Below are 27,887 nucleotides of genomic sequence, written 5' to 3'. Positions count from 1 at the left end.
TTTTTTAGAATATCTACACTTTGACGTTACTCAGGTTAGGTTAATGGCTGATACAGCGAGACATGGAAATACGTTTCACTGTTTATTTCAGAGCCATACAAAGCTATATATGGCTCTGGATTATATTAAATATATAAAAACATTGCGTCATAAAATGTTCGTTTTTTCTGCTCCTGATAAGCATGATGTGTGATGAATCACAGTTATTCCATTATTCCAGTGTGTTCATAGGTCCTATATTCCCATATGCATAACACTGGGGATTTTTTTCATCAAGGCGATTGGGAATTGTATTTAGTCATTTGCACAGTATTTCTCCACAACAATTCTTTGTCATCATCTGTAAAATATCTGCAAAATGGACTTTTAAAAAGTGTTTTCTTTTGAGAGTTGATTGACTGTTAAATTGCGTCACTTCCTCAACGAAGGGGGTGGGTCTTTGAGTGTCACCTAATATTTCCACTATAGTAGATATTACAGCCGTAGCTGTAAACTATATCGTAAAATAACTTATTGGTCTTAATATAAAGTTAGCTGTGTGGTTAAGGTTATGGTTAGGCTTAAAATCACATTTTAAGAAGAGAAATTGTAGAAATAGGCGGGGTTTATGACTTTGTGGCTGTTGTAACTAGTGACGACCCTTACCTAACCGAACGAAAATAACAAACATTCGAAGTGAACGACAGAGAACGGTAAGTGGGATCGAATGTTCTCTCAATGCGTATTCGTTGGTATATTTCCCGATGATTATTGTTAAGGACCATTGTTTTAGGTTACAATATATTCCCTAAATCATAGCTACAGTAAATGAGAATGTATGTACCCGTAGTACCGTACAAGTAGCCTACAACCTGTTACTTCAAGCACATATCATTGTCGCATTCAAAGAATAATCCATTGATCATGTCGATATTTACAGCTTGGTTTCAAAGCAATGTAGTTTGATGCATTTTGGGTGTTTTTATTCACTGTCGATTTTTTTGTTGTTGTTCGGGGAATGTTTTTCTCAATTCAAAAAATTGGCTGCGGCACAACATGAAAACCGGTTCAGAATACAGAAACGTATAGAACCGTGCAAGTTTTCTATACATATATAAAAAAATCCACAAGAACTTGAGTTTATTCAAGTAGAATAGAAAGTTTTCTAACAATGCAGGAAATCCACTGCAATTACGTCACAGTCACCTTGGCCACGTTCAAGAATCATTAACTAATTGTTATATCTTGTTCTAATGCGCCCCCCCCCCCCCCCCCCCCCCATTACGCGTTGGGCCACAAAGGTGTTGTCATGGCAGCTCTGCGCATGACCCCTACCCCCACCTTCTCCCATAGGCCAATCATGTACTCCGCTCTTCATTAATATACCCTACCGAAAAAAATTCAAATACAAAATAATAATAAATATACATACATATACCCTACCGGTAGTCTTTTGTAATGGCTCACAGGCTTTAGGAGATTATCGTTGAGTTTTGTCACATGTAACCTTGACATCCAAAACCTGTTTCTGTTGTGTCCTTATGATATGGCATACGCTCATGTTTTGAGGTAGTAGCCTATGTTTGAGCGTACAGTAAGCCTAGTGGTTACAGAATAGTGTTCACATTGTCAACAAGGGTATTAACTCAAATTCTTTAACTCCAGTTATTATTGAAGAGCATATCTCAAGTCTGGCTGACTTGTCAAGGCAAGCAGGCTATGGTTGTGGTTTAGAACCCCAAAAATCACATTGCTATAGTCTATTTTATCAGACATACTTGAAAATACCAGCTAAGATCGCTTGGTAATGTAACTATAAACTAATGTTGCACCTGTAGTACCACTGTCACTCTCTTGGCCCTTACAATGAGCTAAAATACCCATGACTATCAGGGCTAATCTTCCTGGATTCATACTCAAACACAAAGTTATCTCAGTGTTAATCCCAGTTTGCCCTCAGAAGCACCTGATCTGGGCTATTAGGAGACACTTCTTTGATCCCAGGTGTATCGGAGATTGAAACCAGTGGGTCTCTGATATGGGAAACCTTCTCTAACTGGACTTCACACAGGTTCTTGACAGAACCCTGTCTGTATGGTGTCATCATGTTGTCTCAGACAGCTTGGGGCTGGGAACAGAACCACTTGAGATATGCCTACTGGTTTATTGGCTGTTTTACAATACTGAGCCAAGCTGAACTGTGCTGGTCTGGTTACGTATCCACCATAGTGCTGGAAGGGCAAAGTGAAAATAAAATACCTGAGTTGGGCTAGTTCTGTTCGATTCAGCATGATAGTGTGAAAAGGGTAGGTTGTGAGTTCAGATTGGTCCAGGCCAGAGAATCAGTTTGCAGACAGACAGAGCTTAACCCAACCAGATAGCAAAACCAATATGTCTGATCATTTAGGAAGCACTGTAAGAATCCGACACCTGCTCAGACACCTGTGTCCTTACGAAAGGGTTGACAGATCTCTAACTTCATACCTTGAGAGTCACTGAGAGTGTAGGCTTTTGTTCCAGCCCAGCAGAAACACACCAGGCCTTGATTCAACTAATTGTGGTTCAGAGTCAGACTGAAGACCATCATTAGTTGATTATTTGAAATTGAAACAGTGCTGCCCTTAAGAAAAAATATTGAAGTCAGAATGCATTATAACTGAAGTATGACTGCAGTATAACTGCAGTATGCAGCAAATACTGCATCCAAAATGTGTAACTGCAATTACTGCGTCCAAAATACCACAGTCGACTGCAGTTACTGCCCTTTTTACTGCAGTTTAAAAACAGAAATATTTTTTTGTAAGCTTTCACTAAAGCCAGTGTACCCAGTAGCACTCCATGACCATTGGAGTTGGAGAGAGTGTATGGACTTTTCTTTTGACTCAACAAATAGACAGTTGTGTAAACCGTATGCAGGCTAAGTGAACCACAAATGTTAGAGATCAGTGATTTCAGTCTGACTAGTATTAAATCAAACGAGAGTTGAACAGGATATATTAAAGAACATTAGAGTAGAGTGAATCATTGTTACTTCTATTGAAAAGGTCATTATATTTCTATGGTTACTTCATTGAGATGATGTCACAATGTGGAAGGATAATGGGGTCACTCTTTTAGCTCATGTGACACGCGCTCTCTTTCTTTTTCTCCCCCCCTCTTGGGCCCTCTCTCTCCCTAAGCAGCAGTGTACCAGGCCTGTGCTGCGTGAGCCCCTGGCACTGTCTCCTCATCCACCAGGCCTGGCCAGTGCCAGAGAGGGAGAGAGACAGCACCTCCTCACAACACTACAGCCCAGAGGTGTCTGTCTGTGGTCCACACCAACTTTACCCCTAGAGGAGTCATATTTGTGAGTCAATATTTCAAACATTCTCTGCTAACCTTAAGTCAATGTTTTGGTACGTGAATAAGATTTGACTTGTTAGCATGTATGCTAGCAGTAGACAAGTCAGTTGAAAGGGCATGTAACTAAAGCCATGTGCTTTATCTGTAAAGACCTATATTAGCCTCTATATGCTATACCAAGTATTTCCAAGTCTGATTGGCATGGACATGTGGTGTACCCAACAAGTCCTACTGTACTTTGTAACCATACGCCTGGTTGTAAGCCTCTCGCTCTCTCTGATCAGACAGTTGGGGCCATGGAGTCCTCTGATGAAGAGGAGGGGCGCACCTTCGTCCAGGTGGTCAGTGAAAAGTACAACCCAGAGAATTTCCCATACTGTCGTGGGAACGGCATGGGTGTCGTGGTACTGTCTAGTCCACAGGGGTCGCCCATCAAAGGTCAGAGATCAAGGTGTTATAGATCCGTATCTTATGCTGCATTCAAATGCTCCTCACAAGTAGGAAATACGAGGTTCCGACTGGACAACAACCAGTTCCGAGTGGGAATGTTGGAGATAATTTTACATTAGTTGTGACGATTATAAAGCAAATACATTTTTGACATTGTCAAACTTATCAATGTAGCTAGTTTGACCATATTGGCAACGTTAAACAAGTTAGCTAACTTTATCATTAGCAACGTTAGCTAGCTCCTCTAGCTAGATAAAATCTCATTGTTTGAGGAATTATTTTGACTTCAAAACCACTTGAACACAGTCATGTCGGACTTATGATTTCATAACTGTGAAGTTTCCCAGGTCCGACAAGCATTTGAAGGCCGCATTAGCGCGCTGACTTTGAGTAATAACTCAGTGATATGGTGGCCTATGCATCTTTTCTCTGTAGCATTTGTTATGTTACCTGCTAAAACTGAGTTGGTGGGTGCGATGTGATTTATAGTCTAATGAACTGAAAAAATGGTTATTTCTCAAGGTAGAAGAGTCAAGGCCCATACTTTACAGCCTACTTTCTGTTTTACAAAAACAACTGAATTAAGAGGTAATAACTCCATGTAGGCTTACTTGCATGTGTTATACAGGGAAATCACACAAGTTATCATCTTCTAGTTACCCAGGAATACTGCAAACTCCATGTAGGCCTACTTACACTACATTCCTTATATAGGGTATCTACACATCATGAGTCATTCTCTAATGCCTTAGCGCCCCAAGGATACTGCCTATGTAGTGATGCCAAATAAGTAATGACAATAAGTGATACCAGGTTGTTGTCCCGTGTAATGTGAATGTGATTCTTATTGACGGTACAGTTTGATTCAATAAAGAACAATTATTCATTAGAAAGATTGTTGTCTCGCTCCAGATCGTCTGAACCTGCCCAGTGTGCTGGTCCTGGACGGCTGTGGCATCAGTAAAGCTGGGGACAAGGCTGAGGTGGCCACCTTCTGTGCCCACGTGGTGGAGCTGGACCTGTCCCACAACCAGCTGCAAGACTGGGGGGAGGTGGGTACTGTAGTTCTCCTTATCCTCCTCACCCTTGCTACCATGTTATGCACCATTTATTTATCAGCAGCTAGTTATTAGCACGATGGCTAATATTACACATTTTCCATTGTTGTCATAATTTTCAGAGATTGTTAACTTTTTTTGATAAAGGTTTGCCCTATTTTCTACACAACTAAGGTGTTGTTTTATCTGGACATTTTTTTTTTAAATGTCCAATAGTTGGTTATTTTGTAATGTCCAGCACCTCTTGGCTAGCATTAAAGAAGCATGTAGCAAATGGACAGTATCCACTACCATAGCACGCAAAAAACAACGGCACCGAAAACAATTCGTGTCATTTAACAAACAAATCCAACAAACAAGACTTTCTATATCCTGACTATATCCTGACTATATCCAGTCAGTCAGTCAGTGCCAATGCCCACGTAAGAAAATAGTACAGTTTCTATAGTAGTACAGTTTAGTATAGAATTATATAGTATTCTGTAGAATACAATACTAGACACTGTATTATCCCACGATCATGTAGTGCTTGCTATAGAATTTAGTAGTATACTGTAAAATACTCTACTACACACTGTATTGATATGCTAATATAAAATGTGCATATGCCCATTCCCATCCCCCATATTTAAATTTCTGTCACCCATGAGTGAGAAACCTACAGCTGAAGTCGGAAGTTTACATACACTTAGGTTGCAGTCATTAAAACTTGTTTTTCAACCAATCCACAAATTTCTTGTTAACAAACTATAGTTTTGGCAAGTCGGTTAGGACATCCACTTTGTGCATAACACAAGTACCTTTTCCAACAATTGTTAACAGACAGATTATTTCACTTATAATTCACTGTATCACAATTCCAGTGGGTCAGAAGTTTACATACACTAAGTTGACTGCCTTTAAACAGCTTGGAAAATTCCCAAAAATGATGTCATGGCTTTAGAAGCTTCTGATAGGATAATTGACATCCTTTGAGTAAATTGGAGGTGTACCTGTGGATGTATTTCAAGGCCGACCTTCAAACTCAGTGCCTCTTTGCTTGACATCATGGGAAAACCAAAAGAAATCAGCCAAGACCTCAGAAAAAAAATTGTAGACCTCCACAAGTCTGGTTCATCCTTGGGAACAAATTCCAAAGGCCTGAAGGTACCACGTTCATCTGTACAAACAATAGTACGCAAGTATTAACACCATGGGACCACACAGCCGTCATACCGCTCAGGAAGGAGACGCGTTCTGTCTCCTAGAGATGAACGTACTTTGGTGCGAAAAGTGCAAGTCATTCCCGGAACAACAGCAAAGGACCTTGTGAAGATGCTGGAGGAAACGGGTACAAAAGTATCTATATCCACAGTAAAATGAGTCCTATATCGACATAACCTGAAAGGCCGCTCAGCAAGGAAGAAGCCACTGCTCCAAAACCGCCATAAAAAAAGCCAGACTACGGTTTGCAACTGCACATGGGGACAAAGATTGTACTTTTTGGAGAAATATCCTCTGCTCTGATGAAACAAAAATAGAACTGTTTGGCCATAATGACCATTGTTATGTTTGGAGGAAAAAGGGGGAGACTTGCAAGCCGAAGAACGCCACCCCAACCATGAAGCACGGGGGTGTCAGCATTATGTTGTGGGGGTGCTTTGCTGCAGGAGGGACTGATGCACTTCACAAAATAGATGGCATCATGACAAAGGAAAATGATGTGGATATATTGAAGCAACATCTCAATACATCAGTCAGGAAGATAAAGCTTGGTTGCAAATGGGTCTTCCAAATGGACAATGACCCCAAGCATACTTCCAAAGTTGTGGCAAAATGGCTATAGGACAATAAAGTCAAGGTATTGGAATGGCCATCACAAAGCCCTGACCTCAATCCTATAGAACATTTTTGGGCAGAACTGAAAAACCGTGTGTGAGCATGGTGGCCTACAAACCTGACTCAGTTACACCAGCTCTGTCAGGTGGAATGGGGCAAAATTCACCCAACTTATTGTGGAAGGCTACCCAAAATGTTTGACCCAAGTTAAAAAATGTAAAGGCAATGCTACCAAATACTAATTGAGTGTATGTAAACTTCTGACCCACTGGGAATGTGATGAAAGAAATAAAAGCAGAAATAAATCATTCTCTCTACAATTATTCTGACATTCTACCTTCTTAAAATATAGTGGTGATTCTAACTGACCTAAGACAGGGAATTTCTACTAGGATTAAATGTCAGGAGTTGTGAAAAACTGAATTTAAATGTATTTGGCTAAGGTGTATGTTAACTTCCCACTTCAAATGTACATGCCAAGTGTAGACTAATATATATTGTGCTCCATACAAGTTATAGAAAAAGAGCAGAAGTGCTGAACCTAGCCGTTCAGACCCCAGTCTTACCAACTTTTTGCTCTTTTTAGTATTTGTTCAGGAGCGTTCCTTGAAGAAAGACCCAAAAAGATAATAAAAAAATAAAACTATAGTAAATACTACAGGATTTCAACACCGGTCAAGGTGTGTAGAAATGTTAGATGTAAAGTATAAGGCTATATATTTAAAGGTGCACTCCACCATTTCAGTTTGACAAAACAAGCAATTATAGTGTAGAGAATCATTATACCATCTAAACAGCTGTGAAATATATATTTTCCACAACCAAAAATATTGTATTTTCAGCTATGGTGTACAAAACCGCTGGTGTACAAAAGTAAAAGATTATAAAACTAAATGTAATAACGGGAACCATATAAATAGCGCACGTAGAAGAAATCTACTGTTTCTTAGACTTGCGTTCTATGAGCATGACAGATCTATAACTCACATTTATGAAAGCTGGTGGTTTTAGGTTGTAGTTATTATAGGAATTATAGGACTATTTCTCTCTCTACGATTTGTATTTCATATACCTTTGACTATTGGATGTTCTTATAGGCACTTTAGTGTTGCCAGTGTAACAGTATAGCTTCCATCCCTCTCCTCGCTCCTACCTGGGCTCGAACCAGGAACACATCGACAACAGCCACCCTCGAAGCAGCGTTACCCATGTAGAGCAAGGGGAACAACCACTCCCAAGTCTCACAGCGAGTGACGTTTGAAACGCTATTAGCGCGCACCTGCTAACTAGCTAGCCATTTCACATCGGTTACACCAGCCTAATCTCGGGGGTTGATAGGCTTGAAGTCATAAACAGCGCAATGCTTGAAGAATTGCGAAGAGCTGCTGGCAAACGCACGAAGGTGCTGTGTGAATGAATGCTTACGAGCCTGCTGCTGCCTACCATCGCGCAGTCAGACTGCTCTATCAAATATCAAATCATAGACTTAATTATAACATAACACACAGAAATATGAGCCTTAGGTCATTAATATGGTCGAATCCGTAAACGATCATTTCGAAAACGAAACGTTTATTATTTCAGTGAAATACGGAACCGTTCCGTATTTTATCTAACGGGTGGCATCCCTAAGTCTAAATATTCCTGTTACTTTGTACAACCTTCAATGTTATGTCATAATTATCTAAAATTCTGGCAAATTAATTACGGCCTTTGTTAGGAATAAATGGACTTCACACAGTTTGCAATGAGCCAGGCGGCCCAAACTGCTGTATATACCCTGACTGCTTGCACGGAATGCAAGAGAAGTGAGACATATTCATGTTAGCAGGCAATATTAACTAAATATGCAGGTTTAAACATATATACTTGTGTATTGATTTTAAAGCAAGGCATTGATGTTTATGGTTAGGTACATTGGTGCAACGACAGTGCTTTTTTCGCAAATGCGCTTGTTAAATCATCACCCGTTTGTCCAAGTAGGCTGTGATTCGATGAGAAATGAACAGGCACCACATCGATTATATGCAATGCAGGACACGTTAGATAAACTAGTAATATCATCAACCGTGTGTAATTAACTGGTGATTATGTTAAGATTGATATCTTATAAAAAACTAAGTTTAATGCTAGCTAGCAACTTACATTGGCTTCTTGGTGCCCTCACGTAACAGGTAGTCAGCCTGCCATGCAGGCTCCTCGTGGAGTGCAATGTAAGGCAGGTGGTTAGAGCGTTGGACTAGTAACCAGAAGGTTGCAAAAACGAATCCCCGAGGTGACAAGGTAAAAATCTGTTGTTCTGCCCCTGAACAAGGCAGTTAACCTCCGTTCCTAGGCTGTCATTGAAAATAAGAATGTGTTCTTAATCTGACTTTCCTAGTTAAATAAAGGTGTAAAAAAAAAAAAAAACAATCGGTGGCCAAAAATACAGATTACCGATTTATGAACTTGAGATCAGCCCTAATTAATCGGCCATTCCGATTAATCAGTCAACCTCTAGTTTGAATAGACTATACATTTCAAATGCATTTCAAATTGCTTAAGGACACCCATGACCTAGTTTATGGTTCAAGGGCCAAGGCCTTCCAATCGGGAATAATCATCAGAGTATCGTTCTTAACACAGTACACTACAGTGTATACTACAGTGTACAGCTTCTACCCCAAAGCCATAAGACTGCTGAACAGTTAATCAAATGGCCACCTGGACTATTTGCATTGACCCCTTTTTTTTTTCTTGCTCTATGCACACTCACTGGACTCTACCCTCACATTCACACATGCTACGTTGACACTCCAGCACACACTACATACGTTCACACACACGTGCGCGCACACACACACAAGTGCATATTGATGCCACACACACACTTTTACACTCCACATATGTTGCTGCTATTCTATTTATTTATTATCTATCCTGATTGCCTAGTCACTTTTACCCCTACGTACATGCAATGTACCCTCAAAGCTGCACGCGCACCTCCTCCAGGACTGGCTGCGCACTCCTCCAGGACTGCCACGCACTCCTCCAGGACTGCCACGCAGAAGAAATGCCATGCTGCACAGAGATGCACGAGATTGAACTTCACTGAGTTTGCCCCATTAGTTTGCACTATATTATCACAGGTTTTTTCTGTGGTCGAATCAATGTTATATCAGCCCCTTTTCAATGAAACAAACCAAAACCAATGTTATTTTGTGTTACTATTTAATTGTTTTCTTTTGCTCATCCTTCCTTTTTAACTCTGCGTTGTAGCGAAAGTCTACACCTGTTGTATTTGGTGCATGTGACAAATGCAGTGTGATTTGTGTATAATATCTCCAATCTGTCTTTTGGGTTGCCAGATCTGCACGATTGTGTCTAACATCCCCAACCTGGACTTCCTTAACCTGAGTATGAACCCTCTGAGTGGGATTGAACTGGAGCCAGGCCTAGCTGAGGTGTTCTCCCGAGTCCGCCGCCTGGTCCTCATCAACACGCGTGTCACCTGGGACACGGTACACACACTCACCCGCCAGACCCCTGAGTAAGTCATGACAGATGGTGGACTGTGAATCACAAACCAGACACATTTGAAAAGGTATAGTTATACAGTATTAAAATGAGAGATCAGTTCACGTAACAGGGTTGACCAATAAACGAGGAACAAATGATTCACTAATCGCATTAAATAAATAATCATCTTCAGAAATTACTTTGTCAAAGCAACACAATAACTATGGCTTTACAATGATGGTAAAAACCTGGATACATTTTGGGATTAAGTGGGTTGAAACTTCCTAGAAGTGGCACAGGGTTGACGGTGGGACATGTCAAAATGCAGAATTTTGCCTTTTATTAAGTCTTTATATAAAAAAATTATATCTGTTTATTGAATTCTCCGTGTGGTCTATATTAAAGGGCACTTCATTTAACATAACAGGCTTTTAAAATTCAATATTGGTGTACAATTTTTACTTAAAATGTCAAAGGGATGCAAAAGGCACTCTTTGTGGAACGACCCAGCTACCTCTGATACTCATACTATCTCCCCCTGCAGATTGGAGGAGCTCTTCCTTTGTCTGAATGATTATGCCCAGGTTGCTGAGTCCCCGGTCCCCTGCCCCTCCCTGCGCCTGCTCCAGATCACAGACAACCAGCTACAGGAGTGGAGTGAGGTCCGTAAGTTTGGGCCGATGTACCCGTGCCTGGACACCCTGGTGTTGTCCAACAACAGACTTAGCTCTGTGGAGGAGGACACACCTCAGGACACACTGCAGCGCCTGTTTCCTAACCTGCGCAGCATCAACCTCAACAACTCAGGTTTGCGAAGGAAGTCTCATACACATGCAAACTCACACACAGGTGCGCACACACACATAGCAGGAGTATACTTAAGTGATAATGCTCAAGAAGCCGGTGTTTGGAGGATATATTGGCACGGGTGTTGTTAGGCCCAAGACTTCGTCGCTGGCTGGAAAACCGGGCCAATATATCTTCAAAACACCGGCTTCGAGGGCATTATCACTTTTTTACAATGGGTTACCAACATATTCAAATAAAGATTTGACATATTTTCATATTTTTTTTAAATTATTTTTAATTAATTTATTCATACTATTTCTTCCTTCCACAAGATATAGTCCCAACACAAAACTAGGGTTGCTACCCAAGCCGGCTGGTCTAACATTCTATTGGTTCGGTTGCCAGAGACGCGACCCAGTCGTTCATTCTAAATGTTCTATTGCCATACTGGCTGCCAACGTTCTTATCCCTTGTTTGCTAGCCAGCCAACTACGGCTAACTTAGTCACGTCAAACAGTGCAGCCAGAATAACAGCAAAGTAGCTGCATTTGCATTTGTTTAAGCTGTTTTCTTGTGACATTTATTTGGATACATCCGTAACAATGAGATAATGATGCTCGATTTCGCCTGGCGTAAAAAATGTGCTCTCTCGTCCGGACACTTACTCAGAGGAGCTAGCCAACAACACAGCTAACACAACCACTTAAACTGAAGATGGAAAGACTGCAAACTAGCTGCACTTTTTTTGTTTTACCTGTTTTCTACGGGGGGAAAAAGAGAAGGAAATGTATGCATTCACTACTGTAAGTCGCTCTGGATAAGAGCGTCTGCTAAATGACTAAAATGTAAATGTTCTATTGATAGTTCTTTGTACAGTCGTGGCCAAACGTTTTGAGAATGACACAAATATTAATTTCCAAAAAGTTTGCTGCGTCAGTGTCTTTAGATATTTTTTTCAGATGTTACTATGGAATACTGAAGTATACTTACAAGCATTTCATAAGTGTCAAAGGCTTTTATTGACAATTGCATTGATTACATTGAAGTTGATGCAAAGAGTCAATATTTGCAGTGTTGACCCTTCTTTTTCAAGACCTCTGCAATCCGCCCTGGCATGCTGTCAATTAACTTCTGGGCCACACCCTGACTGATGGCAGCCCATTCTTGCATAATCGATGCTTGGAGTTTGTAAGAATTTGTGGGTTTTGTTTGTCCACCTGCCTCTTAAGGATTGACCACAAGTTCTCAATGGGATTAAGGTCTGGGGAGTTTCCTGGCCATGGACCCAAAATATCGATGTTTTGTTCCCCGAGCCACTTAGTTATCACTTTTGCCTTATGGCAAAGTGCTCCATCATGTTGGAAAAGGCATTGTTCGTCACCAAACTGTTCCTGGATGGTTGGGAGAAGTTGCTCTCGGAGGATGTGTTGGTACCATTCTTTATTCATGGCTGTGTTCTTAGGCAAAATTGTGAATGAGCCCACTCCCTTGGCTGAGAAGCAACCCCACACATGAATGGTCTCAGGATGCTTTACTGTTGGCATGACACAGGACTGATGTTAGCGCTCACCTTGTCTTCTCCGGACAAGCTTTTTTCCAGATGCCCCAAACAATCGGAAAGGGGATTCATCAGAGAACATGACTTTACCCCAGTCTTCAGCAGTCCAATCCCTGTACCTTTTGCAGAATATCAGTCTGTCCCTGATGTTTTTCCTGGAGAGAAGTTGCTTCTTTGCTGCCCTTCTTGACACCAGGCCATCCTCCAAACGTCTTCACCTCACTGTGCATGCATATGCACTCACACCTGCCTGCTGCCATTCCTGAGCAAGCTCTGTACTGGTGGTGCCCCAATCCCGCAGCTGAATCAACTTTAGGAGACGGTCCTGGTGCTTGCTGGACTTTCTTGGGCGCCCTGAAGCCTTCTTCACAACAATTGAACCACTCTCCTTGAAGTTCTTGATGATCTGATAAATGGTTGATTTAGATGTAATCTTACTGGCAGCCATATCCTTTCCTGTGAAGCCCTTTTTGTGCAAAGCAATGATGATGGCACGTGTTTCCTTGCAGGTAACCATGGTTGACAGAGGAAGAACAATGATTCCAAGCACCACCCTCCTTTTGAAGCTTCCAGTCTGTTATTCCAACTCAATCAGCATGACAGAGTGATCTCCAGCGTTGTCCTCGTCAACACTCACACCTGTGTTAACGAGAGAATCACTGACATTATGTCAGCTTGTCCTTTTGTGGCAGGGCTGAAATGCAGTGGAAATGTTTTTTGGGGATTCAGTTAATTTGCATGGCAAAGAGGGACTTTGCAATTAATTGCAATTCATCTGATCTCTCTTCATAACATTCTGGAGTATATGCAAATTGTCATACAAACTGAGGTAGCAGACTTTGGAAGTTAATATTTGTGTCAGTCTCAAAACATTTCGCTACAACTGTGTATATATCCATAAAAAAATTATGCTGATTCATGATTTCGACTGGCTGAGAAAAGTTGCCTGCCTGTGTCTCGTCCCAACATGTTCATTACTATGGAGGGACATCTGGAGATTGAATTTAAATATTTGAACAATGTTGCAAATGTCGGAGAGACAGACCGCAAGGTTTATACAAATCTCCGCTGTTGAAAACAATGAAATGTTAGTCTAAAATAAATGTGAGATAATGTCTAGATACTTTTTATAGTGTCGATTAGACAGCCTGGCTGGGCTGATGAGACAGTGGATTGCTCAGTCAGATGGAACAGAGTAAATAGGCATTTTAACGTCATAGATTTAGCTTGTGTTAACTTGTGGAATTAACACCTTCTGGAATGCGGTTTTAACCTATCTACATTCAGGATTAGATCCACCCGTTGTATAAACACAAATATCCCTCTTTCCTCTACCTAATAACTCTCCATCCGCTATTCCTGTTTTCCTTCCCTTTTCTCCTGTTCTTACTCCTTTGCTTCTGTACCTTTTCTCATGCAGGACAGGGAACCCTCTGGAAATCAGTAGGTCTACTGAGAAGAGCTCAAGTTCTGTTACATTCCAATGTTTTTTAACACTACGTTCGGCATTTTAAAGGCATTTTACCCCCTTATATAGGCTAAATAAATGAAACTAATATATACACACTCATTCAATCACTGAAAGAGCCCTCTATGATCTGTCTCATGTGAAAATAGATTAGAACTATGTATTGTACTACTTCTGTACGCCATACTCAATACTGTATCCTGGTCTTCCATAGAGAATGAGTGCTGATCATTTCCATATCTGTGTGTGTGTGTGCATGCATACGTGTGTGTCCTAAAGGGCTTAACCGATGGGAGGACATAGAGAGGCTGAATTTCTTCCCTAAGCTGGAGGAGGTGAGGCTGATGGGGATTCCCTTACTGCAGCCTTACACCAACAAAGAGAGACGCAGCCTCACCGTGGCACAGTGAGTACACACAGACAGACACACATTTTAGTCTTATCCAGAATGATTGAGTTAGTGCTTCATCTTAAGGTAGCTAGGAAAGACAACCACATATCACAGTCACAATAGCAATTAAAACATTTCTTCAATAAAGCAGCTATCAGCAAAGTCACTACTAGTGAGAAAAGGCAAGTACAGGTGTTAGTGCAAGAAAAGTACAAGTACAATGGTAGGGTGTTAATTATTTGTTTGAGTTGGGGGGGATTATTCAACCTTTTTGAAGAGGTTCACACAAACCCAATTGAATACACACCTGTTTGATTTGTGTAAATGTGTCACACACACACAGTCAATCTTTGTCCTTTTGCAGGTTGCCATCTGTGACTGTGTTGAATGGGAGTGTGGTGACGGAAGGGGAGAGGGAAGACGCTGAGAGGTTTTTCATCAGACATTACCTGGACTGTTCTGAAGAGACGCTGCCTCAGAGGTACTGTTGACACACATACACACTCCAGTCTGTTGAGGTAGAGCTACTGTATGTCAGAGGAACTGTAAACACACGCACACATTTTTCTTCTGATAAGAACAATCTCCATCTGGTTCATAATAGCACTAGCATTCCTCTGAGAACAGCGGACAGGAATCACTTTGAGTCAGTACCTCTCAGATACCGCCTACCTCTCTCTGCTTATGTTAATACTCCCCTCAGTGTTCTAACACACCTGACATCCCGTAACATATTGTCATCTTAGGACTTCCCATGATGGGAATTTTATTGGGGGGGGGGGGTTTGGGCCCATGCATAAAAATTAATCGGCCCACACTTTTTGCCAGCCACATTCCACTTAACCTTAGGAGAATGCGAGGGAAGGATTTTCGGGGGGAAAGCGCGCTCCCTGACTGGGGGAAAGTAACCTTTGCGAGACAATGGCACCAGTCTCTGCCTACTCAATGACTTCTTTGTGCCTCTGAATACTCAGATCGGAAAACCGATACACAAGGTGGCAGGTAGATTATTTTTTTGACCTCCTCCTCCTTCACTCGTTCATTCGTTCTCTCTTTTCTTTTCCTTTAAGGGGGGGATTGAGAGCTTGGCTCATTTCCCTGTGTAACCAGACCTGTTGTAGCTCAGCTCTGTGTGAATATTGTCCCCCTAATTATGTGGGGAAAGTGCCTTTTTTGGTGGGGGGGTGCTTGGGTTTTCTTTTTCTCTACAGGTGTGTTTCTGCCAGTGGACCAATGACTCCAAACCAACACAGCGCCCCCACAGTGTCTCAGATTAATCAGGGTACTGCAATGGAAGTGTTTCAAAGCCGCAAACCGCTTTCTTGGTTTTCTTTTGGTCACTTTTCCTCTGTTTAATTATATTTCTCGCTCTCTCGCTCTCTCTCTCCTTTTAAACAGCATTTACTTAGTTTTGGGTCTTACATGCTGACTAAACCGGACGCACGCACGTTGATTTTGTTCACCCACACAGGTTGAAATATCAAAACTCTGAACCAATTATATTAATTTGGGGACAGGTCAAAAAGCATGAAACATTTATGGCAATTTAGCTAGCTAGCTTGGTGTTGCTAGCTAATTTGTCATGGTATATAAAAATTGGGTTGTTTATTTTACCTGAAATGCACAAGGTCCTCTATTCCCAACAATTAATCCACAGATAAAATGGTAAACCGAAATCATGTCTCGTCATCTCTCATCTCCGTCATCTCCTTTTAAGGCTTATTTTTCTTCTTTGTACTTTATATGGCAGTTGGCAACCAACTTTACAGCATTACTACAACCTACCGGAGTGTGGACATAAGTTCATCTTTCAATCACCCACGTGGGTATATGCTCCTAAAACCAATGAGGAGATGGGAGAGGCGGGACTTGCAGCGTGTTGAGCGTCACAAATAGAACCAATTTGTATTTTAGCGCCTGGCCACGCTGACGCCCGCGAACAGCGTGGTTAGCCTGTTTCTTTGAGCGGGGGGGATGTGTGTGTGTGTGTGTGTGGGGGGGGGGGGGGGGGGGGGGATGTATGGTTTTGAGCTGACCAAGGCTGCTGTGTGTGCACGAGTGTGTGTTGGATGTGGACAGGACTTAGGCGGCCGGGCTATCCCCTTTCGGCCCGGGTCCAGAGTAACCCATGCCTGCTCCCCTCAGAGATCAGAGCCTGGGGAGCGGGTCTCAGCCTCCCAGGTGAACACTGGTGAACACGGCAGCCTGCACAGATTTGACAGACAGCTACCTTTGAATAACCGTAGCCTTAGCTTAGTCTCTCAGTCTTAGTCATAGCTATAGATTAGCATAATAATATACTAATACAATTGCTCAGAGAAAGAGATTCTGTTTGCAATACTGTAGCACCCTCTCCTTGCGAGGATAACGTCACTGAGCCTTTTTCTACAATGTTTTATGAGATTGGGGAACACGTTGGGAGGGTTCTTAGACCATTCCTCCCAACAGAATATTTCCAGATCCTTGATATCCTTCGTCTGCTCTTAAAGACTGCCCTCTTCAATTCAAACCACAGGTTTTCAATGGGGTTCAAGACCGGAGACTGAGATGGCCATTGCAAAATGTGGGTTTTGTGGTCAATTCACCACTTTTTTGTGGATTTTGATGTGTGCTTGGGCTTATTGTCTTGCTGCAAGATCAACTTGTGGCCAAGTGTCAGTCTCATGGCAGAGGCAACCAGGTTTTTGGCTAAAATGTTCTGGTACTTAGTAAAGTTCATGATGCCGTTGACCTTAAGGGCCCCAGGACCAGTGGAAGTAAAAAAAAAAAGTATATATTTTTTAAAATCCCCATAACATCAAAGATCCACCACTATAATTTACAGTAGGTATGAGCTACTTTTCTGCATATGCTTCTGTTTTTCAACACCAAAACCACCGCTGTTGTGCGTGGCCAAAGATAAATATTTTCATGTCAACTGACCATAGCACCGCCTGGAGTTTGATAAATGGAATTGGCACTTGGATTTGAACCAGTGCTATGGTCAGGTGACATGAAAATAGAGCTATTTGGTGGTCGTAAGCGGCTTTCTGAAACAGCTTGGGGAGATTGAAATGATGCGAGGCTGGAGAGTGGAGAGACTGGGGATGCTTGGGGTAAGGAGAGAGAGGGGAGGGGTGGGGTGAGGAAAGTGTGGAGAGAGTAGTGCACTTGAGGTAAGGAGAGAAAGGAGGGGCTACAGAGGGGTCTGGGTAAGAAGGGTATAACGAGGAAGGGGCTTGTGATATGTAGAGATGGGGCTGGGGTCATTATTAAGAGACAGAGGAAGGGGATTGAGGGCATACCAGGGAAGTGAGGAAATGCAACGTAACACAAACCTTTTAGCACGTCATCTCTCAACCATGCAGCTGAGGAGGATTAAAGAACAGAGAGTGAGAGAGGCATGAAACGCCAGATAAGTCGCTAAGAGATCTGGGGTAGATACAAGGTAAGGTATTAGCCCCAATACTTTTGGCCGTGTATAGAAAAACGGGTATTAAATGAATGCCACAGCTTTTTCAGGCACCACACTAAGCTAGGACCATTAAAAATGGCATTTAGCATTACCATACCTCCATTATCTCTCGCGATGTTATTTACAGAGGTGTACGAGTGGTTAGTTACCACATTAAATGAGACCTTTAAATGAGAGTAGAAATGTGCTTCTCACAGAATGGCACTTTGTGCACTGACTGGGGCCTTGGAGTAGAATTCCCATGGCGGTGGCACACACACGCATTGAAACCCTGGCCAGGCAGGGTTTTGGGGGTGGGAAGGGGAAATTGCTTTGATTGGCCCAGATGGTATAGTAGCTTTGAAAAGAGAAAGGCTTTTTCTCTGGGATTTTATTTAATCGTTCCTTATCTCTACCTCAGTGTTCCCTTGAGGGGGGGGGGGGGGGGGGCTTTCTCACGGCTGAGAGAGGGGTAGAGGGCTCGCTGTGTTTTCCGAACGAGCACACCACTCTTAGTGAGCACACACAAACACACACTCATTCACTAATACATTTGTCCCAATTTACCCCCACAGTGTCAGATAAAGCTTTTTCCTTAGATAGCGATTAGACTATAAAATACTGCAAACCGTTTCACTATGTTTTCGCTGGTGTTTATCTTTCAGATATATTCATTGTGTATTAAACTGAAAAATAATATGCTTGTTTGAGAGAAGACAGTATGTCTCAGAGTACATCACAACGTCTGCAAAACATGTGGGATTAAAATGGTCTGTTTCCCATAATGTACAGTGCTTTCAGAAAGTATTCATACCCCTTGACTTATTCCACATTTTGTTGTTACAGCCTGAATTCAGAATTGATTTAAATCGATTTTTTTCCCCCACCCATCTACACACAATTACCCCATAATGACAAAGTGAACATTTGTTAGTATACATTTTTGCAAATGTATTGATAATTAAATACAGAAATATATAATTTACATAAGTATTCACAACCCTGAGCGAATACATGTTAGAATCACCTTTGGCAGCAATTACAGCTGTATGTCATTCTGGGTAAGTCTCTAAGAGCTTTGCACATCTGGATTGTACAATATTTAAACATTTATTATTAAAAAGATTCTTCATGCTCTGTGAAGTAGGTTGTTGATCATTGCTAGACAGACATTTTCAAGTCTTGCCATACATTTTCAAGCCGATTTAAGTCAAAACTGTAGCTAGGCCCCTCAGGAACATTCAGTGTCGTAAGCAACTCCAGTGTATATTTGGCATTTTGTTTTAGGTTATTGTCCTGATGAAAAGTGAATTTGTCTCCCAGTGTTTGTTAGAAAGCAGACTTTTCCTCTAGGATTTTGCATGTGCTTGACTCTAGTCTTTGGTGATGACAAACATACCCATAACATGATGCAGCCACCACCCTGCTTGAAAATATGAATTGGTACTCAGTGATGTGTTGTTGGATTTGCCCAAAACATAAAGCTTTGTATTCAGGACCTAAAGCTAATTTCTTTGCCCCATTTAAAAAAAAAAAAGAAAAAAAAAAAAGTTTTTGATTCTATACAGGCTTCCTTCTTTTCACTCTGTCATTTAGGTTAGTACTGTGGAGTAACTACAATGTTGTTGATCCATCCTCAGTTATCGCCTATCACAGCCATTAAAGGACGCCTGTATCTTTGTAGTGACTGGGTGTATTGATACACCATCCAAAAGTGTAATTAATAACTTCACCATGCTCAAAAAGATATTCAATGTCTGCTTTTTTTAACCCATCTACCAATAGGTGCCCTTCTTTGCGAGGCAATGGAAAACCTCACTGTTCTTTGTGATTGAATCTGTGTTTGAAATTCACTGCTCGACTGAGGGACCTTACAGACAAGTCTATGTGTGGGGTACAGAGATGAGATTGAATTGAATTTATTTTGGCTAACAGACATACAACAAAATGAACAATGTGGACCCAGAGGATATCACTTAAAACTATTAATTAAAACGCTTGTTTCCAATGTGGTCCTCAATTGGTAAATACAATAACAGAAAAAAAATGATTAAAAGGCAAGACAAAATTACAAACGACCATAAATACATTTATTTATATTGACATCCTAAAAAGTGGCACTATTCACTGCACTTTTCCCTAACCTTAAAAATCAACCATATTCATTTCAACCTTAAAAAACTATCTTGATTGCACATCATACCTATCATTCAAATAAATACTCCTGGCCAGCAGTAGGGGGCACAAGGGGCAGTGCTCGAAGCTATCCCTCAAGTTGATTTTAAAAACAAATCTCTCAACTTTGGATAAGGTGCTGAGGATCGACACAGGCCTGTATTTTCCTAAATTTGTCTTACTGCTCTTCTTGTGGAGCGTAACCACCCAGACTATTTTGAGATCATTGGGAAATGTACCAGCACAAATAGAAAGGTTTACAATATGTGTTATCATTTTAGCAGTGACACAGGCACTATCCTTTATGAATCTTGCAGGAAGGTTATTCAGCCCATTTGCTTTGTTTGTTCTTATTAAGCATAGTAGATTGGAAACTTTGTCCTCTGTTACCATGCACAGCTCAAATATACCTTTGCTATGGTAAAGTTGTTAATGAGACTGGCCATAGTGTCCAGAGCAGGTGGGTATCTTCTTAACCAGAGATGAGGCTATAGTGGTAAAACCTTTGCTTGGTCATAGCATAAAACATAATCAATAATGTCATTAACAACGTCTATATAATGTTGGGATTTGGCCTTATCTGTTTTGTATCCTGCCTATAGTTAATATAACCATCATAATCGTATTGTAGATTTGTCCTTTTTGAATTTGGACAGCTAGCGATCCCTTTTCCTTATGAGGTCTAAGATCTCGGAGGTGATCCATTTCCCTGACCACTGTTTGATTCTAATTTGTTTCATCGGAGCCAGAGAGTCGAGTGCAGACAAACAGATCTTTAAAAACATACCAAGCTTGATCAACATCACAGTTTTTAGTACAGGATACCAATCCAAATTCCCAAGTACTTCTACAAAACGTTCCTTTGAGTATTGTTTCATAGGCCGTACCTTCATGTAGTTATTACCAGGCTCAAGCAGTATTTTGGATTTCTTACAGGTACAGTAGGTTACCATATGATCACTAAATCCAATATTTAAAAGTCCTGACTGACATATGTTCTCTTGGTCTGATACAATAATCAAGTCCAAAGTTGATTTACTGTCAATACACACCCGGGTTGGCTCAACAATCAGTTGTTTCAGTCCAAATAACTGATTAAAGTTATACAGGGCATTTACTTGTGTACTGTTCTTGGGTGATAACTGCACATTTGTATTAAAATCACCAAGCAGAATACATTCTCTATCAGCAAATACATTGTGATCACACATTCGATTCAAGTAAATCATAGAAATGATTCTGCTTAGGCCGATAGCAGACACCAACAGTGACGGGATGACATTTAGGAAGAAGTATATCTACCCATGCAGCTTCAAGACCTATTTTCAGTTTTAAACAAGGGTTAAAAAACACTTAATGCCTAGTAAAAACACACACTGCCACCGTTTCGGTGAATTCTATGAATGCTATAACCCGTTTGCTCAATGTCATTGTCCTCAATTGACCCATCAAGCCATGTCTCAGTCACAGCAACTATTGCAGCCCAGGTGTTAGAAGCGAGGAGTTTTAATTCCTCTAATTTGGGCAGCAGGCTCCATGCGTTGACATGGATAAAGTGAAGTCCTCTCCGATGGAAACAGTCAAACATGTCATTTTCTGTCCCCACTACTGATAAGTCGACTATCTCATCTAGATTGCACTCATCCCTGCTTGTGTCCAGCAACCCAATATTTGGCACCGCGTTTAAACAGCATACATTGCAAACAAGCTAAATGTTACTTTGAGACTTTACAGCTTCATTATATGACAAGGGTTGGATATCTCCACACTTTATGTGAACAAACAAATCACAAATGTCACAGGCCACCGCTTTTGAGTTCTTCGGTCTTACCACAGTTTGGGCATAGTTTTTTTAGCTTGCTTTGTGGTGTTTGGACCAGGACGGCGGTGTATATTGCTACAGAGTAGCACACTGAAAGTAGCAAGTAGCTAGAGATGGTCATTAAAAAATCATCTTAAACACTTATTGCAACAGAGTGAGTCCATGTAACTTATGTGACTTGTTAAGCACATTTTTACTCTTGAACTTATTTAGGCTTGCCATAACAAAGGGGTTGAATACTTATTGACTCAAGACATTTCAGCTTTTCATTTTTAAATAATTTATACAAATTTCTAAAAACATAATTCCACTTTGACATTATGGGGTATTGTGTGTAGGCCAGTGACAATCTCAATTTAATCCATTTTAAATTCAGGCTGTAACACAACAAAATGTGGAGAAGGTCCAGGGGTGTGAATACTTTCCAAATGCCTTCAGAACGTATTCACACCCCTGGACCTTCTCCACATTTTGTTGTGTTACAGCCTGAATCTAAAATAGATTAAATTGTCTTTTTTCCCATCATCAATCTACAAACAATACCCCATTGGACAAAGCAAAAACAGATTTTTGAAATGTTTGCAAATCTATTAAAAATAATAAACGGGTATCATGGTTACATAAGTATTCAGACCCTTTACTCAGCACTTTATTGAAGGACCTTTGGCAGCGATTACAGCCTCGAGTCTTCTTGGGTATGACGCTACAAGCTTGGCACACCTGTACTTGGAGCTTCTCCCATTCCTCTCTGCAGATCCTTTCAAGCTCTGTCAGTTGGATGGGGTGTGTTGCTGCACAGCTATTTTCAGGTCTCTCCAGAGATGTTCGATCTGGTTCAAGTCCGGGCTCTGGCTGGGCCACTCAAGGACATTCAGAGACTTGTCCCGAAGCCACTCCTGCATTGTCTTGGCTGTGTGCTTAGGGTCGTTGTCCTTTTGACAGGTGAACCTTCGCCCCAGTCTGACGTCCTGAGAGTCTCTGGAGCAGGTTTTCATCAAGTATCTCTCTGTACTTTGCTCCATTCATCTTTCCCTCGATCCTGACTCGTCTCCCAGTCCCTGCCGCTAAAAAAACATCCCAGCAGCATGATGCTGCCACCACTGTGCTTCACTGTAAGGATGTTGCCAGGTTTCCTCCAGATGTGATGCTTGGCATTCAGGCCAAAGAGTTCAATCTTGGTTTTATCAGACCAGGGAATCTTGTTTCTCATGGTCTGAGAGTCTTTAGGTGCCTTTTGGCAAACTTCAAGCGGGCTGTCATGTGCCTTTTAGTGAGGAGTGGCTTCCGTCTGGCCACTGTACCATAATGGCCTGATTGGTGTGCAGAGATGGTTTCCTTCCCAAAGGTTCTCCCATCTCCACAGAGGAAATCTAGAACTCTGTCAGAATGACCATCGGGTTCTTGGTCACCTCCCTGACCAAGGCCCTTCTCCCCGATTGCTCAGTTTCACTGGGCGGCCAGTTCGGGACCTTTTTATATAGACAGGTGTGTATCTTTCCAAATCATGTCCAATCAATTGAATTTACCACAGGTGGACTCCGATGAAGTTGTGAGAACATCTCAAGGATGATTAATGGAAACAAGATGAACCTGAGCCCAATTTCGAGTCTCATAGCAAAGTGTCTGAATACTTATGTAAATAAGGTATTTCTGTTTTTTTTTTTTTTTTTTTATTAATGTGCAAACATTTCAAAAAATCTATTTTTCACTTTGTCATTATGGAGTATTGCATGTAGATTGCTGAGGATTCTTTTATTTATTTGATCCATTTTAGTATAAAGTTGTAATGTACAAAAATGTGGAAAATGTCAAGCGGTCTGAATACTTTCCGAAGGCACTGTATGTACAAGAGTGCCTGTCAAATGACCAATCCCAACCTCACATCCATCCTGTCCTATCTCAAAAGGTACCACGTCCTGGTGTCCAAGTACGGGCAGCTTGCCCCGTTGGCAGAGGTGGACCTGCGTCCTCCCTGCACGGCCACCCTGGAGGTGCGCTGGGGTGAGCGGACGGAGGCGCTGAGCCTGCGGCTGGAGCAGACGGTTGGGGAGCTCAAGAAGGAGCTCAGGGCGCTGGTGGGGCTGCCAGCCAACGGCATGCGACTGTACTACATCGCCCGCGAGCTGGGCTCCGCGCTGGGACCTGAGGAGATGAAGTACGGCAGCCGGGCACTCCACTCGTACATGATCCAAGACGGGGATGAGATCCTGGTGGTGCCCAAAACCAAGAGCCGCACCATCTCATCCACCTCCTCGGACTCCTAAGAAGTGGTGTGTGTGTGGAGGATTCAGCACTTAATTACAGACTGACCAGCTTCTGGCCACCAACTTTCTATGCAGTCTCTTTTTTTTTTTTTTATATATATTTTTTATTCATTTTCCTAAGTTATATTAATTGTAAAGATGTTTATTAGCATAGCCTCTTTGTGTGTGTGTGTGCACACACACTACTCACACATGTATGCTACACGCACACTATCACTGAGGGCTCAATCTATGGCTATGTGCGAAGCACCGCTATTGTCACCGCTGCAATTTTCCATTGCGTTTGGTCTGTCAAAAGAGAGCACAGAGTCTTTTATCAGAAATATTTATGTTTTTTAAGTAATGTTAACTCAATAGCATAGTCCCTCTCTCCCACTCAGTCTTGAACCATGTGCTTCAGATGTCCTGAGATAACCTCTGAGTCAGATTTACAGAGGGTGGTGCACTGAGACTTGCTCCATTGAGCTTTGAGGATAATAGAGCTTGTGACACACAGAGACCACACAGAACATCACTGACCTCAACTCACACAGGTGACCTGGCGGAAAGAGACGAGACACGGCCGAGACGTGAGTGAGACGGGTTGAGTTGGTGGGCTGTGGGTGTTAAAGATGGAGAGAGGGGGATGCGGAGATGCACTGCACTCAGGTTGCTTCAGGTCGTCTTGCTGTCTGTTTCCTCATGAATGGAGCAGCTCTCTACCCCCTTGCTGAGGGGAGTGGGGATGGGATGTGAGGGGGAGTGGGTGTTGGAAGGAGAACCCCAGGCCAACCTCACTGGGTAACCACACACCGGCCACTGTGTCACGGTCACTTCCTCTGTGCTTGGATTTCACTTGGTTCACCCAACAGGCTGTGGCCTTCCTCACCTCTCTCTATCGCTCCCTCTCTCGTCCTCTCTCCCCGTCTCACACCTCCACTGGAACCAGTGTCCATTGTTTTAGTCGACCCTCGGTCAATGATGCACCCCCAGAATTTGTGCTCTCTCATTGGTGCATGTTGTCCAATAGGTGTCTTCAGATTCAGAGACCTTCTCCAATTGGCGGATTGATGTGAGAAATGACCAATGGGAAATTATATCTTGTTGTTGCCCAGTCCTATGGTTAATTTCACTCAGCGTTTGCATCAGGGAGAGGTTATCTACTCTTATAGATGGGGAGAAATCAGTAAACCAAGGTGAACCACATACTGGGTTTATTTACCAATTACTCTACCAATTATATTTCCCTTTTTAATCTAAATTCCTCTGTTTTTACGTTACATATTATGTGGAAAAACTTAAGAAAATAACATTTGCAAAAGCTGAATGAATGTGACTGTCTGTCACAGCTAGGCTTTGTTTAAATAACTGGATGACTTTTGTCCTTTGGGAATTATTTTAGGTGAATCTCAGGTGCTTCTTGATCCTTTAATATGTTGTGTTTGCATGATTGGTAATGGTAAAGTGTGTAATATACTGTATGTCGGCTGGGATCATGGATTTTTTAAAAGTGGGCCATTTAATATTTGGGATTGCATGGACTTTTAACAAATTAGAGGGACCTACTCTAAAAGTGTATACTATAGTACATGTGTGTTTATCTGATGTTACATCAAGTTATTGGAGGATGATCAGATCGATAACTAACTATTGTTTAGTGATTAACATTTTTTCTGAAAGCTTCAATGCCTCCAGTAAAAAATGTTTAAATGTTATTTTGTCTTTGCCTATGTACCAATGTTTTCCTGCAGACTGTTAAATCTGACTATTCATAGCACTGTAATTCACCTCTGTCTACAACCTTTTACCATCGCCTTGATATCTGTAAATAAATGTTTTAGATACTTTGGTTTTATGAAGACGTTTTGCTTTATTATGGTGATATTTTATGGTTTTCTCTTTTTATTTTGGCAATGCTTTATTTTACAGGCCTATTTCAGATCCTATTTACCTAGAACTTCTTGTATAACGGAATTACGGGATAACAATGGATATTTTCTGCTACTTACTCTATGTACTTCAAGGAATTCAATATAGTTGGTAACTTCCACCAAAGGGTAGTAGTGGTCTTTGTATCAATGAATGCCAAAGAAACCAGAAGGAAATTGTTATATAATTAGGTTTGTTTTATATTATTTCGAAGTAATTATTGGACTAAGGAATAAAGCATTGTGTTTTTCTTTTACTTTTTAATATTAACTGTATGCTAACATAAAGAGGCTAAGGACCATATCGTCACATGGCTGTTGTTAATGTTTATTTTTTAAGAATCACCTTTTATTTAACCAGGTCGGCCAGTTGAGAACAAGTTCTCATTTACAACTGCGACCTGGCCAAGATAAAGCAAAGCAGTGCGACAAAAACAACAACACAGAGTTACATATGGGATAAACAAACGTACAGTCAATAACACAATAGGAAATCTGTATACAGTGTGTGCAAATTAAGTAAGGAGGTAAGGCAATAAATAGGCCATAGTGGCGAAGTAATTACAATTTAGCAATTAACACTGGAGTGATAGATGTGCAGATGAGGATGTGCAAGTAGAAATACTGGTGTGCAGAAAAACAAAAACAAATATGGGGATGAGGTAGGTAGTTGGATGGGCTATTTACAGATGGGCTGTGTACAGCTGCAGCAATCGGTAAGCTGCTCTGACAGCTGATGCTTAAAGTTAGTGAGGGAGATATGTCTCCAACTTCAGTGATTTTTTTTTTTGCAATTTGTTCCAGTCATTGGCAGCAGAGAACTTGAAGGAAAGGCGGCCAAAGTAGGTGTTTGTTTTGGGGATCACCAGTGAAATATACCTGCTGGAGCGTGTGCTACGGGTGGGTGATGCTATGGTGACCAGTGAGCTGAGATAAGGCAGAGCTTTACCTAGCAAAGACTTATAGATGACCTGGAGCCAGTGGGTTTGGTGACGAATATATAGCGAGGACCAGCCAACGAGAGCATACAGGTTGCAGTGGTGGGTAGTATATGGGGCTTTGGTGACAAAACGGATGGCACTGTGATAGACTGCATCCAATTTGTTGAGTAGAGTGTTGGAGGCTATTTTATAAATGACATCGCTGAAGTCAAGGATCGGTAGGATGGTCAGTTTTACAAGGGTATGTTTGGCAGCATGAGTGAAGGAGGCTTTGTTGCGAAATAGGAAGCCAATTCTAGATTTAATTTTGGATTGGAGATGCTTTAATAGGAGTCTGGAAGGAGAGTTTACAGTCTAGCCAGACACCTAGGTATTTATAGTTGTCCACATATTCTAAGTCAGAACCGTCCAGAGTAGTGATGTTGGTCGGGTGGGCGGGTGCGGCCAGCGATCGGTTGAAGAGCATGCATTTAGTTTTACTAGCATTTAAGAGCAGTTGGAGGCCACGGAAGGAGTGTTGTATGGCATTGAAGCTCGTTTGGAGGTTTGTTAACACAGTGTCCAAAGAAGGGCCAGATGTACCGTAATTTCCGGACTATTAAGCGCACCTGAATATAAGCCGCACCCACTGAATTTAAAAGAAAATATTATTTTGAACATAAATAAGCCGCACATGTCTATAAGCCGCAGGTGCCTACCGGTACATTGAAACAAATTAACTTTACACAGCCTTTAACGAAACACGGCTTGTAATAAAAATAAATAGGCTTTAACGAAACACGGCTTGTAACAAAAAAAAAATAGCAGTAAGCTTTAGTTGTCTTTTTGCACTGAGTCAATTCCTCACGCTGCTGTTTCCAACGTCTTATCATCGACTCATTAAGACCAAGCTCCCGTGCAGAAGCTCTATTTCCTTTTCCAACAGCCAGATCAATCGCCTTCAACTTGAAAGCTGCATCATATGCATTTCTCCGTGTCTTTGCCATGATGAGGG

At 41.6% G+C, this 27,887-nt stretch overlaps 1 protein-coding gene across 2 annotated transcripts; it reads left to right on the top strand.

Moving 5' to 3' along the window:
• The first annotated feature begins 433 nt into the window (after positions 1-433).
• Positions 434-25,883, top strand: LOC106603729 (tubulin-specific chaperone cofactor E-like protein). 2 transcript variants are annotated; one of them, XM_014197772.3, is made up of 9 exons: positions 434-692; positions 3,162-3,325; positions 3,610-3,759; positions 4,684-4,823; positions 9,995-10,176; positions 10,690-10,952; positions 14,240-14,366; positions 14,716-14,832; positions 23,688-25,883. In XM_014197772.3, the coding sequence occupies exons 3-9, from the start codon at positions 3,618-3,620 to the stop codon at positions 24,043-24,045; spliced, it is 1,329 nt and encodes a 442-aa protein (XP_014053247.1). In that variant the 5' UTR covers positions 434-692; positions 3,162-3,325; positions 3,610-3,617; the 3' UTR covers positions 24,046-25,883. The 2 variants fall into 2 exon arrangements, with proteins under 2 accessions (XP_014053247.1, XP_014053246.1); XM_014197771.3 differs by having other exon boundaries at positions 3,606-3,759.
• The last annotated feature ends 2,004 nt before the right edge of the window (positions 25,884-27,887 follow it).

Source organism: Salmo salar, chromosome 04 (genome assembly GCF_965601325.2).
Source record: "Salmo salar chromosome 04, fSalSal1, whole genome shotgun sequence".
In the NCBI taxonomy this organism is placed as follows: Eukaryota; Metazoa; Chordata; class Actinopteri; order Salmoniformes; family Salmonidae; genus Salmo; species Salmo salar.
Note: the sequence above shows the minus strand (reverse complement) of the source record. Positions and strands in the feature narration are given on the sequence as shown.

Excerpts from the sequence above, each read along its gene's own strand:
- LOC106603729 (XM_014197772.3), top strand. The coding sequence starts at position 3,618 with ATGGAGTCCTCTGATGAAGAGGAGGGGCGCACCTTCGTCCAGGTGGTC. Across the intron at positions 4,824-9,994 it reads AGCTGCAAGACTGGGGGGAG|ATCTGCACGATTGTGTCTAA; the intron begins GTGGGTACTGTA and ends TTGGGTTGCCAG. Across the intron at positions 14,833-23,687 it reads GAAGAGACGCTGCCTCAGAG|GTACCACGTCCTGGTGTCCA; the intron begins GTACTGTTGACA and ends CTATCTCAAAAG.